The 18,321-nt window shown below is 40.5% G+C and overlaps 1 protein-coding gene across 1 annotated transcript in view; it reads left to right on the forward strand.

Annotated features, from left to right (window-relative positions):
• Window positions 1-3,083: 3,083 nt before the first annotated feature.
• RGS20 (regulator of G protein signaling 20) overlaps window positions 3,084-18,321 on the forward strand; it is a 40,351-nt gene continuing 25,113 nt past the window's right edge. Inside the window, exons 1-2 of the mRNA XM_051610587.1 lie at window positions 3,084-3,206; window positions 5,777-5,779. Coding sequence (XP_051466547.1) covers window positions 3,084-3,206; window positions 5,777-5,779 — 126 coding nt within the window. The remainder of the gene's footprint in view (window positions 3,207-5,776; window positions 5,780-18,321) is intronic.

Raw genomic sequence — 18,321 nt, forward strand, 5'->3', positions numbered from 1 at the left:
CTTTCGGCATGAAGCCCCCATGGGTGCATTGCAGGAGTAGGGTATGTTTCTTCTATCAGAGAACTAAGCACCAGGTTCACTTGGTCAGCAGACCCTAAATTAAACATGTTATTTTTTGGCAAAGGAGATTCTATAGCAGGAAAGAGGCAACAGCAGAGGAGAAATAACTATGATTTAGAATCATAGAATCATAGAATGCCAGGTTGGAAGGGACCTCAAGGATCATCTGGTCCAACCTTTCTAAGTAGAGACACATTTTAGATGAGACAGCCCAGCACATTGTCAAGCTGAGTCTTAAGATTGTCCAGTGTTGGGGAATCAACCACTTCCCTGGGGAGATTGTTCCAACATCTGACTGTTCTCATAGTGAACAATTTTCTTCTCATGTCCAATCAGGATCTCCCCAGGAGTAACTTGTACCCATTACCCCTCATCTTTTGGTTTCTCCTTATTTTCATCTCATGGGTTTCCCATGTAATCCCTCTCTTCCAGCAGATTTCGTGTCTACCTCTCCATCAGGGAGGACCTGTGGAACAGGGGAATGGGAGCTGCCAAATCCCTTTTTTCTCCTGTCTAAGGGTGGAAGGTTGTCACAGAAGAGACTTCCTTTCACAGACACACAAGTGACTTTTCAATGTGAGGAGGTATGGGGTGCTTCAGTGGACATTTTTCCTGAGTAATTTTAGCAAGACCGGCCCACTGCGAACAGGATTTTTACTGCTTCATCTGTCTTTGTTTTCTCCTCCTTATCTTCACTTTAGTGTGTGTCATTGTGGGAGATCATTATTCTGTGAACATATTTTTAAACAAGTAAATCCTGCTTCCTGCAACCAATATCGAATTATCTGGCTTCTAGGACATAGAATGTGGCTCATTTTTCTTTTAAATTAATCAGATACTGGCCTAAAGGGTCTGGTAAAGCTAATACACCACAATTTTGCAAATGTCATACCAGGCCGCCTTCTGATTGCTCCACCACTTGTTTGAAATCAAGTTTTTCATGCTCAGTTAAGGAATCACACATCATATTTTCAATAGGAGCAGTAGTTTTAGAAGAAAAATCAAGTCACATTTTATTGGAATAAATACATCTTCAATTTTTCCCCCAGTAGAATGGAATAATGCTATATTGTCAGAAAATTGAAAGTGAAGCCCTGTGCAGAAACAGGAACAGAAATGGTAGAACAAAACCATCTATTTATAGCTGGGTTTAAAATACTACAGTACATTATTTTAAGGAGTGTTTCTCTCTGTCTCATGAACACACACTTCTGTATTGGAAGTTGGAGGGTCTCAGAGTCTCCAGCCCCTCTCTGCAGCCTACAGCATCTCTCCTCCTCTCACTGTCAATCTCTGCTGCTTTGAGCTCTTTTCTGGACAGAGGGGTCAGCAGCTGAATGTGCAGAAAGAGCACCCTTCTCAGGGAAATTGCTGCAGTACCAGGTGAAATAAAGCCTACTTCTGGTTTAAAATAGACATTGTAAAAGGTAGGTCAGAAGAGTAGCTTCTTGGACAAAAAAGAAAATGCTGAGCCTCCAAGTCCTGTGGACAGTAAGTCTGGCCAGAGATAGAAAAGGTGGTTACCTAAACTTCAGCAGTAGCTCTGCCGAAGTCAGACTTATTACCAGAGGTTATGCAACAGCTTTCTTACTACACAATGACTTCTAGTGCAATTCAGCTTGTCGAGGCAATTGCTGGGAAAAAAAGCATTCTCCTATTATTCTTTTTTTTTTCTTCTCAGGACTTACTGAGTTTCTCCGGAAAAAGAGAGATGTGACCAAGGCACCTCTACTTACAAGAGGTGCTATCGTGGCAGATGGTGTTATTCCTACCTTATAGGTGGCAGATGGTGTTACTACTACCTTATATCTACAATGCTGAATTGTCTAAACTTTTGTCTCTTAGCAGGAAAAAAAAGTTGGGTTAGACATATTTTTCAACTTGGAAAAAGACGTTGTAAACTTTCAAAATAGATAGAAAATCCCATCAGACACTTTCAAAATGGAAACTCTCTTGGCTCCCTATTTATAGGAACTTCTCATTTGGAAGTTTCAGCTGATTCTAATAAAAATACTGATTAAAAATATCAAATTATTAAAACTGGAAGCATTTTGAAATGATGAATATATTAAAAGAGAGTTTTCTCAGTGAACACTGACATATGCGTGAGCTTGGCTTTTTGCTGTCTCCAGGATAAGGTATTTTAAGATGCTCCTGAATACTTTGTCACTATTGTTTGCTTAGCTCTAATTACAACAGCATTGCTAATATCCAGAGCTATAAATGAAGCTTAAATAATTATTTGAATGAAAGGTTCGCAGTAATTTATTATTTCTCCTAAGTCTCCCGTGTTTCTCCTATCTATAATGTGAAAAGCACAAAAATAAATTGTTGAGTGAATGTTGACAAACAGAGGCAAAAGCCTGGCAGCCCTTTATAAATCTAAGAGAAATAATCTATTAATAATCTACCTGGAGTCTTAGCTTTTATATTTAGCTTGTCTCTATCCGCAGAGATGGCTGCTGCTCATGTGGTGTTTTCATTGGGGCTGGAAGGATTACCAGTAGACCATCTGTTCAGTTGTTGAGAAAAAACGTGATTGACAGGTGCCACTGACCTAAGACAGACTTGGTGCTGCCTGCAGAGTATAACTACGTGCTGAGTTGCTTTCTCCTTCAAGTTGTAAATGAAATGCATTCACTCTGAGGTGATTGCTACAGCCTGTTTCGCTGACACATATTCTACTGCTATGCTCCTGTCTTCCTCCTTTTCAACTTACTAAGACCTACAAAGTCGTAAATCTAATCTCTAAGCTGGCACGATGCTGTGGGGATGAGGCACCACAGATATCTGAGGGCAGATAATCCTGTTTGTCTCCAGAACTGAGGAGGCTGCAGGAAGAACTGGCAAGCTGCGAGAGGCCCTGACGTTCGCCCACCGGTGTAAGGACGAGCCATCTCTATGTTGTTGTCATTCAGCCCAATGTCTGGGATTTGGTTTTGTTTCATTGTTAAATAAAAGTGGTGCTTTTCCAAGAAAGGTCATTATCAAATTGGATTCAGGAACAGCCTTTTTATTTCTCGATGTGGAGGCAAGTTTTGCTCTACTGCAGGACCCGCAGCTACCATGCAGACAACTGTCAAACAAAGGAGACCCTCCAAAATGAAGGTGAAGAGGATATTAAGGCAGCACAATGGATTTTCAAGGTAAGCCAAAATCGAGGGTTATCCAGATGTCCTGAAGGAGGGGGGAAATGGTATATCTGGAAAGACGCAGAAAGAAAGTATTAATACATCATGTTTAACAGCCACAGACTATTTGTCACTAAGACAACAGTATTCATGTAATTTTCCTTTATTCCTGAGCCTCATCCTCTGCCCTATGTTCCTTGGCATGTTACAACCACAGTGACAAAAGGGGTGGTGATCTGCCTTCCTATTAAATGTCTGCTTTCAAACAACATACTAAACACATCCATCTAATGCCTAAAAATATTTCATACTTTGTGGAGCTAATCTGTGGTTAAAAGGCTGAGGGATTAACACATTGCTTCATGGTATCTGGCAGAGGTCTGCGTTTTTTACTGATACTACGTCAGGTGATTTTTATTGATAGTTAACAAAAGAAGATATCCCAAAAAAATCAAACACAGTATAATAGTAAAATCTATAGGGGTGTTACAGTAAATCACCTCTAGTGAACCTGTAGAGTTGAACCATTTTCCTTAGTTAAAAACAACAGGCATGTGTCCTCATTTGGTCAGAAGCCTGAAAACTGCTTGAGGGGTGAACCAATGTTATTTATGGAGAGCAGCACACTCCTGTGCAACTCAACAGAGCAAGAAAGCCAGGTGCAAGAAACTGTATCTTATTAAAACTTTGTTGCAGTAGAGGTGCACCTTGGTGCATGGCAGGGAAGAGAACATGATAGAAAAGTCACGCACTCTTGGAACCACAAGGTTTGGGTATTTTTCAGGCTAACTTAGCACCGGAGTGGAGAGCAACTAAGGCAGCCAGTAGAGGTTGTTGGCATGGTTGGTGAAAGGCAAGATAGGGGGAGAAGCCATTCCCACATCTGCCCTACAGACATTCAAGTTAAAGCAAATATCAGCTTCTCCATCCCATCTCCTTAGCCAATGCAGATCCATTTCCAGGAAGACATTTCATCTGAATGGTCAGAATTTACTCATCAGAAATCCTAAATGATGTTCACTGCTTTTGCTGAGAGGAAATATTCAGCCTGCTTTGCCACTAGCAGGAAACTCTTTCTGATAATGAGCCAAGCACAATCCTTTCAGTATTTCATGCCATTCTGTCTCATTAACTGTCTATTTAGCACATGAGCTTAGGGACTTCTTGGACCTCTTGAAGGTAGAGAGGGTTTGGTCACAGGCACAATGGCTCCTAAATTTAACCCTTGGTAGTCTCACCTTCTGAAACTCGTACACTGAGTTCTTCACAACTCATGTCCCTAACAGCTTATGTCCCTAGATATTTATCATTTAGCCATGTTGTTATTCATCCCCAGTGAATCGGTCCTTTCAGCTTGGTGATTGCTTTTACCACTCTTGCCTGAAATTGTAGTTTGTTGCTGAGCCTCTGAAAATGCAGTGCACAGGACTGAGCCAGGGGCCTGACAGAGAGCAACATATTATTTCTCTGCTCTGTGAAGGGATTTATCTACAGAGTGACCTAAATGACACTGCAAGGTTCAGAGCCTCTTATTGTTCACAGTCCCATAAACACCAGCGCTGCCTGCTTCCCTTCTATCCCATGTCTTCCCAAAGCCTGTCCCATTTGCTTTGTTTGGTGCCTAAGTTTCTAAATGCTGCAGCTCCACAGGAGCTGATAGCGGGGGCAGCCTGCGTGGGCAGCCCAGGAGATGCTCTGTAACCGCTTGTTGAGCTCAGCTGAAGTGAAATTGGTGTTATAAGGAAGGTCTTTTGAGGCTACACACGAGGGGAATGTATCTGCAGAACTTCATATCAGCAGATGATCCTTTCACATATACAATGTAAGCAATGTTGAGTCTACAAGGACTGTGCTCGTGATAGGAAGTTAGAAACCTTACCCATCTAGAAATGTGTACAGCCCTAAGGCTAGGGAATTAAAATAAACTGTAGGCTTTACGTCACGTAGGAGAGAAATACTTTTCTTTTTAACTCATAGAGAATAAAGGGTTTACATGATTTCCCAGGACTTAGTAAATCAGCTAGAAATTTGTCAAGTTTCAAGACCAGTTTGTCACTTACACTTTCAGAATAGGCAAGATCACATCAGACCTTTTTCTTCTGCTGACAGTGAAGCCTGCAGAAAGTTCAGATATCTGGTACAGTGTTTCTATATGTCACACTGACCCCAGTGGACAAACTACGACCTTAAAGCCCTAAATTGGCTTGACTGACATAGACTTTGATGAGTGATTCCCCAGCCCTCATTTATTCCCATGTTCACTTCCACCTTAGGTGAGGTTTTGAATTCGATGCTTCTGAATGTGAGTGGTTGCTGCACCCGAGAGCAAATAGCCATGTATTTCAACATGGCTATATATATATATCTGAAAATATTTAATATTTCAAAGTTGAAATATTAAATAAATTGGGATTAAAAAAAAAGCAAAACTGAATCTTTCAACAGAGCACTTGAATTATTGACTTTATTGATTCTTGAACATGCTTTCAGAGAGAAACTGAATTACAATTAAAATGTTTTTGAAAAGTGGTAGATGGAATTTAAAGGCCTTTTAAATTATCTTCATGACATTGAAATTAACTCAGCAAGTTGTTTCTTTCTAGTCTCCATTTGCATTGCTTAAAAAGCCTTCCATTCTGGCATGTTTACACCTTGATTTATAAACATGCTGAAAAGCAAAAATGAATAAACTTTTTACAAACCTCAGCACAAACAGGCAAGGAGTTACTTAGCCCAGAGCTAACACGGACCCATTTTCATGTGCTCCCAATGTACTTTTCGCCAGTTGACAAAGTGAACAATCCAGAAAAATTACACTGCACAGGGAGATAATGAGAGGTTGCAAATAGATCACAATACTTTCCTAATGACAAAATTTGGCTAAAGTCCTGTTACATGGCGCTTGTTGCCATCATTTCTCAGAAGAGGACGAGAATGTTCTCCACGAAGATGCCACATATTTGCTCACATCAAGACTACATCTGGATAGGACTCATTTCACTTCTTTAAGATAATTATGACTTCTAAGCATACAAGCTTTAGGTTTGATTGGTTTTGCACAAGAAATACCCCAACAGACAACAGGTAACTGGGCAAGTTACAGCAGTGTCAGGGCTCTGAGGACACTAATAAGCATTAATGGCCTTGATCAGCCTCACCTGTGGTCTCCACCATCACCTGTGGACTCAGCAGCTCTATTTAAGCTCAACCCTGGCAGTATCCTCCCTGAGCTGTGCTGAGGGAGTTTTGGTTTTTAGCTGGTGGACAACTATGCCTCCTTGGGGGACAGAGCCCTCTGGTTGAGACCTTAACCCCTACCCTATGCTGACTTCCTGGCTTGATATGGGCTGTCTCTTGTCAGTGTGTGCTTTCCTGGTGATTGTGGGACCTGATGGGGGCTGGGGATGACTTCCACCTTATGATCTGAAACTTGCTTGGGCCATCTCTGTGTTGGTCCTGTTTGCCTTGCTCAAGTGCTGTGGAATGGGCTGTAGGGTCCCTGTGGCTTCCATTTCAACCTCCCTGAGAGAGCAGCCCAGTTCTTTCTGCTCCCTGGCAAGCAGAATCCTTTCCAGCTCCTGTGGAGATTTACCTTACCTATAAGGACTGTAATTCCTCTGTTCCCCAAAGCATGGAGCAGAGAGGTGAAGAAAAGCATAGTGTGAAGTGAGAAGGTGTGTGCTGAGGAAAGGCAGAGAGCAGAAGTTAAGATTCTTTTAACACCAACTTGAGGACTGAAGCTTCAGTTACCTCAGCATTACCTTTCTGCTTGCCAAGTCCTACCCATGTGAGATCTGTGTGGGACAGCAGACAGAAACTGAAATTGCCACAAGCACACTGTCTGGAGGAGCAGCTCAGGGAAAGTATAGCATCCTTTTTCCTTTGTCTATCTAATCTCAACTCTGCAGAAATCCTTTGGGTTTGGAGATGTCAAGCATTATGCCATGAACTGTATGTAATATGGAAATCACTATTTGCTGTGCATAGATTATTTAAATTATTTGGCAACTGCTATGAATTGTGATTTGTCTGATAAAATAAGGATCCATTTACAAACAACTCCAGAAAGGTCAAAAATCATAAAAGATGTTATTTGCAAAGGACAGCATGCCAGTTGGATGATTGTACTGCTTTGCCAAGTACTCCGGTGTCTTCAGGTGATGAGTGCTGTCAGACATTAGTTACTCTCACTGTTAACAGGCCCTCTGAATTCAGATATTGTATTTATATTTTATAAGAGTAGGAAAAGTCCTGATATTAGTAAATATGCTCCCCCTCTTCAGTCAATATATTTTCATGCCAGGATTGCTTATTTGGCAAAGCCTGTTTTTCATACTTAGCTGTGGTAGCATTTGTGTGTCTTAAAAGCTTGTGATTGTATCATACAGTGTTAGGAACAAACCAAGCAGTGACTTATAGCAAGAACACATTCTTTCTGTTCTTTTGAACAGGTGTTGTGCTTAGCTAAATAGTCTGAAGTGCAGTCACATTTTATCTAATTCTTATGTTTGAGATGGGGGATGCAAACTGTGTGGCTGTGGGTTGAATCACTTGGCAGCTAACAGTCTTTGCCAAAAGAGGTATTATGACACAGCAGATGTAAAATTTGAGACATGTTTGATCATCTGTTTTATCCAGGAGAAACATTTCAAAGAGAGACAGAATTCTGGGAGAAAAAGAGGAGTATTACAGAGTATTTAGGACCACCAAATTATTAGCCTATACTCTTATTGGTAATTTCTTTGATAATACAGTGTATTTTTATGTAGGGAAAAGGTGGGTATTTTGCTGAATAGTTATAGAATGAGATCATGAGGTAAAATAATATGCAGTTACTTTTAAAGGTAAGCACAATTGTTTCTAGGACAAGCTGAAGAATATTATCTCTCTGATCTCTGTGCTGGTTACTTAATTTTGTTTTCTTGACACGTAACCATTATAACAAGGATCTTGTCCCTGAAGTGTTAAGAAAGGGCTAGTCCTGCATATTTTTACAGACTGTATCAATCCTTTTGAGACCTATTGTGTCCAGGAAAATATAGTCAGCAGACCTATTAGGAGGATTAAGACCTGTCAGCCCCCAACCATGCAAGAGGGGTTAGTTAGAAACTGGAAGTAGTATCTCTTGTTTCATGAATTACTACTTTCAGAAGTCCCAATGCACTTCTGGGACACAGGAGGCAGCATTTGAGGGTTTCTCCATACCAGGCCTATAGCACTTCTTAGGGTCAGGTCATTCATGCTGTGAAAAAGACTGTACTAGTTATCTGGGGGACTAGGGTCCTCTATTTCCTCTGGTCATCTGAAGTAGGAGATGTTTTAGCTTAACTGTAACACTATGTAGTAGATGTTCTGTCTTTTAAGGATTTACATTAATCCGAGTACAAATCTGCTGGTCAGGTAAAGCTCCTACAGTTTTCTATATTGGGTGAGGGAAGTAAAACAAACCAGTAAGTTAAAAGTACGGGACTGGAATCCCATACAAATATTAATACCTATTAAATAATTATTCTCATAACTAAAACCAGCATAATCCACAACAGACCACGGTCACCCCAGTGACCAGCATCACTGCGTGCAGCATTGATGTGCTCTGGTGTCCCCTAGAGCCCATGAGACTGAGCTGGGGATGAGGTGTCTGAGTATGTATGAGCAGAACTGAGCACATAGGGATAGGATGCAAAAAGCTGCTGTACTGGAGGGGTGGCCATCAGCAGAAACACCAAATTAGATTAGAGGTAGGCCTCTCCTTTCATTTGTGAACCACAGACCCAGATGCACTCCTGAAATTATACCTCCCTGTCCTGACACAGGACTGACGAGTGATTTCTCATTTGACATCCCAGCACTTACTGTTGTTGCCCAAATCATGGGAATTCCAGGTGCAGAACCTTCCCATGAATTGACTTGAAACCACACACACACCAGAAGAACAGCCTGACTATTTACTGCTACGTGTCTGTGAGAAGGATAACATTGTGTTGGAGGCATTCTTTGTTGTATAATAATATAATATTCCTTGTATAGAAGGAGTGGTGATGCTTTACTGTGTGTAAGGCACTTAACACACAAGGGTCTGAAATTCAAAGAGAAATACTTCCATTTTCCTTTTTAGCAGGTATTCAGTGAGGCCCAGACCAAAATCCACAGGGAGGTCCCTCACAGCTAGTTTGGCGAATGATCCTCCTTCCCCTCTAACTGCTTAGAAGGTCCAAGCCAGGGAGGGTAATTCTGAAAGCTGAGGCTGACAGACCGCCTCCAGCAGCTGGGCCACCAGCCCAGGAGGTCAACCTGTGAACATTCAGAGTGGAAGATTGATCTGAGCCCATACCTCCAACAAACATGGGTGATATCTGGAGCTGTAGCTCCCAAGGGAAGAGTGGTGCACATCCAGTGGCAAATCAAGGCCAGACTTTCCTCTGGAAGATGCAGCATAAATGCCATTTCCTGCAACTGGGCATTTATGCCCATGAGGCAGCTCCTCATGCAGTGCATTGGTGTTTTTTGGGTGGTGTGTTTGAATACCAACTCTGTCCATGCAGGATGAGGGAGCAGGTGCTGGTGCCTAATTTAGCTCTGTGGGTCCTGCTGGGAGTCATGGAGAAGCACAATGTGCTGTGAATGGGGCAGCCTTTAGCAGGCCTAACCCTTCAAGACATGAAACAAGCTACTGGTTTAGCTAATATTGGTGGATATGACTCATTTTCACTGCTTGCTTGCTACCCCTGGGCAGCCTTGCAGAGATTTTCATGTTTGGTCTGTTTTTTTCTTCTCCCCATGTCTCCTGTGGATGTCCTCAGTATAGAATGTCCAGGCAGCTCAAACCATGAAACATGACTCCTTTAAAAAATAATATGCTGTAATCTTTAGCATAATACATGAATGTAAGAACAGATGAATGTGGTTTATGCAGGAATTATTGTATCAGGCAGAGAAAGTTGTTTGTTTTCTTTGCTGTGGGGGTGGTTGAACAGTGGGACAGAGAAGCTGTAAAGTTTCCATCCTCAGAGATAGCAAACCCTGCTAGGCATGGTCCAAGGAAGCCTGAGATCAGAAGGTTGGACTAGACGGTCTGCAGAGGCCCCTTCCAACCTCAACTGTTCTGTGAAGCAAAGAGCTTTTACAGTGTCTTTCAGTAATGACATGGCATAATAATATTTTTTTAAGTCATAAAAGATTTTTTTTTTAATCTAGAAACACTGTTCTGAGAGTAGCTAGCTGTGTTCCTCAGCGTTGTCTGTGAGCCAAAAATAGTTGTGCGGAGAGCAATCAGAGGGCATTCTTCTGTAAAAGTTGTCAGAATAATAATGTACTACACAATAATGGATGAACTACTTGCATATTAATGGTATGCAAATTTTCTAGTCCTTAGAGGTAATTGGTACTAATTTGCAATCATGTGTTTTTCCAATTTAGTGATTTACATATTTTACCTCTGAAATAGCCCTAAAACTTCATTTTCAGTTGTGCATCTTTGAAATGGAAAAATACAGAATCCTGGGCTGATTAGGATATTGCCGTCAAAAAGAATTGAATAGATACAAAAGCCAAAAGATACTCTTTATTGTACAGTAGTTTTGAAAATTTTTCAGCAGCACAATCCTAGACTGGCCTGAATCACAGAGACACTTCTCATTTACTGTAAGTTTACTTTATTAAGAGGAATAAAATGTCTTGCTGGTGAAGAAATAACCCATTCATCCTAAATCTAAATCAACTAATTTAAGATGTGGGTAACTTCGGATCTGCAAATATATTAATTTAAGGTATCCATCCACCAGAAAGAAGATAATAGGGGAAAATTAAAACAGACTCCCTGAAAGACCACGGAGGCCTTCTTAAAAAGGCAGCTAGTTTGCATATCTGTGGGTGAGAAGGAATTGACCTGTACTCCATGAAATGTCTCTCACACCCAGACTGATGGAAGGAAATTATTTCTGGTAAAATACAAAACTAAAATGAAGTCCCTTTGTGCAACACCAGCCACAGAGTGATAATACAGTTAGTGTTGCTCTGATCTGTGGTTTCTCTTTGAGCTCATCATGTGGTAGAGACCACCTGAGCACAGTGTTCCCATCACACCCTGTTTTATTTCCAATACACCACATGTCTAAGTGAAAGAGGAACTGTGGTGTGGTTAATTTTCAGCTCAGATGTCCAAGTGTCAGAGTGTTGTGGATGGAGTGATGCACTTCACTCATAAGAGAGAAGTAGCAATGTGTTTATTGATATAAAACATTGATTTAACAAAGTTAATTTGATAGTAAATGCAACAGTGGTTTCACAAGATTCTATGGCAAGGTGCACTTGATTCCTTACTGCAGAGAGGACAGGTCAGCCAAAACTGTCAGTGGGACCCTCCCATTGAGTTACAAGGTTCAGAGTAGACCCACTTTCTTTCTAAAATCCTTCTCAGAGAGGAGTCTAAGTGTAGCTGGATCCAATTCCTAAGTACCAGAATAAGTCATGCCCGGGTTGCAGATATCAGCCAGTCTGCTCTAATTACAAAATCCTTCCAGTGACCAGAAGGATGTTATCTGTCTCCCCAAATCCACCTTGAGCAGGATGTAGCTGTCATGACCAGCCACATCCATTATAGCCTCCACTGTGGTTATCTCTTGAGCAGGGTTGCAGGAGATAAAGGTCAGGTTAGTGGGGTGGGGAGCACACCATCACAGGGGAATTCCAAAGTGCCTGAATAAGTCATGCCCAGGTTAGAAGTATCAGCCTGTCTGCTCTAATTAGCAAATCCTTCCAGTGACCAGGAGAATGATGTGGGGTGCAGTATCATCAAAGGCATGTTCAGGGTGGGAGCTTGAAAGTGTCGTCTGATCTTTGCTGCTAGTGTCAACCATCTCCATGCCCTTCCTGGCACAAATTTACATTGCCTGCTTTTTGAAACCTCACTGTCACAGATGCCATAGTTTTAACAGCCTGCTCCAGTGCTTCACCATCTTACCATTAAAACCCCATGTTTAACCTAAATATCCCTATCTGCAGTTTAAATCCAATATTCCTTGTTGTATATATAGTATGAAGAGCAATTTACTCCTTCCCCTTTTCTTTTTGTATATATGCTACTTGATACGCATTTCCCAAGAGTGATGCAAAGACACAGAAGGGGTGAATCATATACATGCATTTTCACAGCAATTTCTTTCCACACACACAAAAAAAAAGACAAAAAAAAAGACAAAAAAAAAGACTCTAGGGGAAAAGAAATGTTTCTTTCAAGCCATTAAAGATTAATCAGTCCTACACTCTTCTGGCCCCTTCTGTGCAATGACAAGACAGCTTCTCACTCAATTTTTTTTTCTTTTCTTTTTTTTTCATGTATTTTTTTTTTGCATATCTTTATAACCCAGTCAAAAGAAAGATGCAAAAAGAGAATATCCTACCACAAATATCTTAATTTCAAACTGCTCCAGGCTGCTAGGTGACGGCTAGATGCATTTTCCTGAGAGCAGGTTAAAGTCAAAGCCCCACCAAGCCAGGAAATGCAAGGGGAGACTATCACTCTTCTCCCATAAGCCCCACAGGGAATGAAAGCACTTTGTTTATGTACAATATAAGTGACTACATTTCACCACAGGTATTAAAACTTAACTCTGAGGTAGGCAGAAAGTTATTTTTCCATCAGCCACATCCAAAAGGTGTGCTGAAGGAAACAACACTTGGGAAACAACAAAGATCTGTGAGCAGGTGAGCTGGTAAAGTCCCACTTGCAGTGGGTCTGTGCCTGCTTACTGATTGACTTTGATGTCTGAGAATGCTTGGTCTTTCCCACAGCCTGCTCCTGTGCTAGGAGCTGATTCCAATGAAGCTTTCAGGAACTTAGACGTTGAGATCTTTAACCTAATAGACCTTCAGCCTACCACCAGATGTGGTCGGAAACAGCTCAGGAGGCTAATTATCCTCAATATTATACTTTTAGTGTTGTTCTCAAAATACGACTAATCTAAAATACTGTTTTGACTGTTAAAGGTAAGAACAGAAAGCAATAAACCAGAAGCTGCCTGGTTTGGCATGGAATAGTTGGCTAGTTCTCCAATCAGAAAACTGATAAAGTGAGTCACACCTGAGTCACAACCTTAAATGCCAGGGGCATTTCTTCAAACTGTCATTTCTTTATGTTCACTGAAACTTTTGATTCTGGAAGATGGTTGCTATTTTTATCAGATACTAGCCTTCCACACTGCACTGTGTTTATTCTGTTCATACACGCCCTGTGCAGATAAATTCATGTGCTTCATTTAAGTGCATCTGCTTGAATGAGTTACCTGACCAACAGCAGCATGCTCAGACTATCAAACTGTTTCAAACTCATTAAAAAAATCTGTGCTCTCTCAAGTATCATACTGGGTTCTAAGCAGGCAAACTTTAAACAGAAAGAAAAACCAAACTCCTCTGAATTCTTATCAGGCTTTTCTAAATTATCAGGAGAAATAAGTTAAAGGTGTTACAGATCAGAGAAGAAAGTATAGGCTATTGCAGACAGGATACTTTCAGTCCCACTTTGCCTTTTCTATGTTCAGTAAGGAGATTTGAAAGGAGGTTGGAGGGATATTTCATCCACCCAGGAGAAAGACATGATCTTTCAAAACAGTAGTGTAACAGAGAGAAACCACCACTAGTTGATATCTGTTGAGTTGTTTGAACAACAGTGCATAAAGATGGGATATAAAAATAGGTTTGTCCAAATTTCTACCCATTGGACTGCTGTTTTTCCTCTCCCAGGACACTTCTAGAATCCACAGTGAAGTGCAGTGTATTTCCAATTGCAGGGAAACATGACAGAGAGCAGAGTGGCCAGAGGAAAAGGTCCAGCTTGCAGAAAAGAGTGTTAGTCTCTCTGAGCATCAGACAGGAGAAATGTGGTTTCACAGGAACATATCAAGTGCCTTCCCCAAAAGCTTGGTAGCTCTGAGCTTTTTTTATTGTTTTCTTGTTGATTTGGTTTGGTTTTTTTCTTGAGGTCCTCTGTGTCTATAACCTGTAATTTGGTATCTGTGGTCTCAAGGGAGACCTGGGAACTGACACTATTTTTAAGTCTCTTCCTAAGCCTAAAGTAAGCGTGACATTTAGCCAGTAATTTCTGCTGTCTGCAGTCACCATCTCTCTAATCCAGCCTTGCACTCCTATACGGGTAAGACTATAAGGCAAGTTGGAAAGAAAGATTAAGAGATTCTGCAAGGAAGCTCCAGGCCTTTCCACTCCCTTCCACAGGGGTATCTACGTAACAGGGATAACCTGACCTTTCAAAATCAGTACTTGTTCAGTACCATTGATAACTTAGTACACTGGGGTAGATATCACATGAAGTTTTCCCATTTCCAAAATATGTTTGTTCACACCTTCTCCTCACCATCATTCTTATCAGATCAACTCCTCTTCCTCCCATCATCATTCAAATGTCTTTTTAAGATGCTGGAGAAATACTCCTGGTTACCACCTCAAACTAGATGGCAATGAGACAAATACAGAGTTTGCTATCAGCCTAGAACGTTCTTGTTTCTGATACTATCTTTTTTAGCCTTGTGCTCTTTCGCAGTCTCTTGTTGCCTGCTCTTTATTCTTTTGTTCTTTTTCAAATGAATTAGTGTATTTTAGCTCTGATGTCTTCTTATGTTCTCCACCATATCCTACAAGTGAGTTATATTTTCTCCCATCAGCCTTTTAACATGGCTGCTGCTCACCTTCCCCCAAGGCACGCTCCGTGTTTCCCTAGATTCTCTAAGGTCCAAAATCTGATGAAGACTCAATGGCAGAAGTCACCATGGCTTCCTCAGGAATCTTGTCAAGCTGGAGTATTATTGTGCAGCCATGTTGTGCAACCTGGGTTTCAGACTCACTTTGATCTACTCTGAAAACTCAAGCTGTTCAGGAACATTGGTTCCAAATTGCCCCATTAATCTTCCTTTCTGAATCAGCCCTGGTATGTAACTACAAACTACTTTCTCGACCTAAAAACTGTATTTTTTTTTTCTTCTTTAATTTAACTGTATTTATTATTTAACAAGAGCTGGTATGGCAAGGATCCAGTGTAATAATTAAGTTATGTGGAATAGGTACCTCTTAGATGCCATTGAAAATTTAAGATTATTTTTTTTTCCTTTGCTAATCACGAGAAGAAGAAAATATTTTTTTCTCCTGTTTTAGTTGATATAATTTCCACTATGAGCAGAGAAGAGGACCTTTAATAGCACAAGGAGGAATAGTGCTTTGGACCTAACCCTCAACTGTTGAGATTCCCCATTCAAATCGTAGGTGCACAGTGACACCTTCTGGAACCTTGTAATGAGCGTCAGTGAGCAGCTGCTTTCCATCACTTGGAAACTCACAGTTTTTCTGTGTAGAAGCTTCTTTTTCTGGTCAGCGTTTTGCCCAGACCTTTGGTACAGGTTCTATGATGTCGCTGGGACATGCACTAACAGACCATTGTTATGATGGGAGAGTGAGGGGTTTTGGGTTTTTTTTAGCAACCCAAACCTGCAATTTTTTAAGGATTGCAAGTAAATCACAGGCTTGTTAAAAAGAAAAAAAAAAAAAAAAAGAAAAGAAAAAAAGAACATAAAATTAGAGATGTATGTTAACGTTCTTAGTTTAAAAAAAAAAAAAAAGTAGTTGGGATTACATTTTTAGCTATTTATTGACATATATAAGGTGAGAGGGTCAGACAGAATATAGCGAGGCTCCAATTTGCCAAACACAGCAAATGAGATGAATGACATAGTTCCTTAATGCAGCCGTGCTTCAGCAAAGAGCTCAGTTTTTATATGTGTCACATTGCAATTTCTAATGAGACCTTCTTTGCCCAAGCCACCAGCTTCCTGGCCAGTCTGTCAATCTGCCAGAAACTCTGAGTCACCAAGGATTTTAAGCACATGAGTTGTGCCACAGAACTCAGTCCGAGGGCTCACAAACCCCGTGGTGCCTGCACGCACCAGCTGGACTGGGGCCAGAATGGAGAGCCGAGCCAGCACTGAGCTGGCTCTGATGCTCTAAAACCCAGCGTTCGGTCCTATTACTGGAAAACATCTCCTTATTTCTGGTATTTAATTCCATCTCAAAGATATTTTTTTCTCTTTAAGCTTCCTCTTCCTTAGAAGTAACCCAGATGTGGTATGTAGGAGTGGAAGAGGGTTATGAGTGGAGACAGTGGAGGGTAATTTCCAGACTTCCCAAGACTTCAGAGCAGAGGCTGACTGATATAAATACTGAAGCTGAGAGCCTTGGCAGAACATACATCTGTGAAAGCACATCATCCTAGAAAATAACTGTATCATGCTGAAATAACTAGCAAAGTACTAAGCAGAGCCATCGGTAGCAAACAATTCTGCCTGCACTGAAATCTAAGGCAAGTCTAACCGTTCTGATAATTTTTCAAGCATTAATCCTACCCTAATGCAATCTCAGGTTTTAGCATAAGACCTTGAGGGAACATAATCCTCCAGCAAAAGGCTTAGAGAAGCCCTGTGCTCAACAGATGTGTTACTGAATGGTTACATCTTGAGGGTATGAATGACATGGCATTGGGAGGAACTCTCCAGTGGGACTTTCAAACTTGGGCAAAGTAAATTCTACTGGCAAATTGCTATTAATACTGGTCAAAAATCAAATACTAACAGGCACTCCTGCATGTGGACAAGTTAATGCTCTGTGCCCCAATGCAGCTCTGTGGTTATTTTTACATGTTTGAAGACTCCAGTTTATTCTACCTCCCATCAACATTGAACCTGTATCTTCTATTTGAAATTAATGACTAATATAACCATTAAAAAAAGTTACTTACACCTGTAAGAAACTGATGTTGAAATAATACAAATATTTAAAAGTTCAACAAAGCTGTTTTCTATAATATCACTGACATTATGTTCACTTCAAAATATGGTTAATTAAAATGCATCTTTTAAAAATATATAAATTCTTTGCTTTTTATTGTTTATTAAAGAATAAGGTAAAGCAAATACTAGAATACTGCTGATATATATAAAGTTGAAACTCAGCTAAAGTCCCTGGAAACTCATTTTACTTCTGAAGATATCTTCTCTCCCAGAAAAGCCTACCAGCCTTTGAAGTGCTTTGTAACAAGTGCACTTTCATGTCAATGAAAGTAGTAAAAAATGGCTTATTTTGAAGAGTGGCTTCTTACTTTCTGTTTGAATTGCTCCCTAATTCACTATGAATCAGCTCCATTCAACCATCTAGAAACTCTCTATTTAACAATTGAAGTGAGCAGGAAACACTAAAATAGACTAGTAACCATTAGCCACCACAGAAATGTGAATGACTTCTCCCTGGGCAAGGAGGAGAAGTTCAAGCATGAGGCCCAGCAATCTGTCCTAACACCATAAAGCTAAACAGGCCTCAAAAGAGCTAATATGTGCATTATGTGCGTTATGTCATCCCTTGAAGTGTGACTGCAAGAATACTGGTATACAATTTTATTAAAATACAGATACATGTTCTGTATTGCCTGTCTCATAACCTGTTCTTAACATTTTCAATAAGAACAATTTTTTTAAAAAAAGGAGCCATACAAGCTTTCAGTCATAATTAAATAAACTAATAACAACAATAAGAGGTGTCTTAATTTCCATGAAGGCAAAATTAGGAAAATATAGTAACTGGACAAGCCTGTAGACAGAGGCTGGAGTCTAAGAAACATGCAAAGGGACAATATTAAATAGGAAGGGCACCCTCAGATAAAGCCATTCCTTTCTGATGTAGAATAAAAGAAAACTACTCTGTGCTGGATAGACTTCCCTCCTAAAAGTTTATCAAGAAGTTACATGGACTTAATGTGAAATGTTCAGGAAAGTCTAGTAAAGAGATGATTTTTTAAATTTATTTTTTTTCTAGTACCTTATCTACTGGTAGCTAATATCAATATTGAACTTGAGTCCTAATTCAATATGTACCTTGTATGTTCTAAATGAAGTTGCCACTATATCACAGAATCACAGAATGTTACGGGTTGGAAGGGGCCTCCAAAGATCATCAAGTCCAATCCCCCTGCCAGAGCAGGACCATAAAAACTAGGGTAGATCACTCAGAAAGGCATCCAGACAGGTCTGGAAAGTCTCCAGAGAAGGAGACTCCACAACCTCTCTGGGGAACCTGTTCCAGT

This window comes from Apus apus, chromosome 2 (genome assembly GCF_020740795.1).
Source record: "Apus apus isolate bApuApu2 chromosome 2, bApuApu2.pri.cur, whole genome shotgun sequence".
NCBI classification, from domain to species: Eukaryota; Metazoa; Chordata; class Aves; order Apodiformes; family Apodidae; genus Apus; species Apus apus.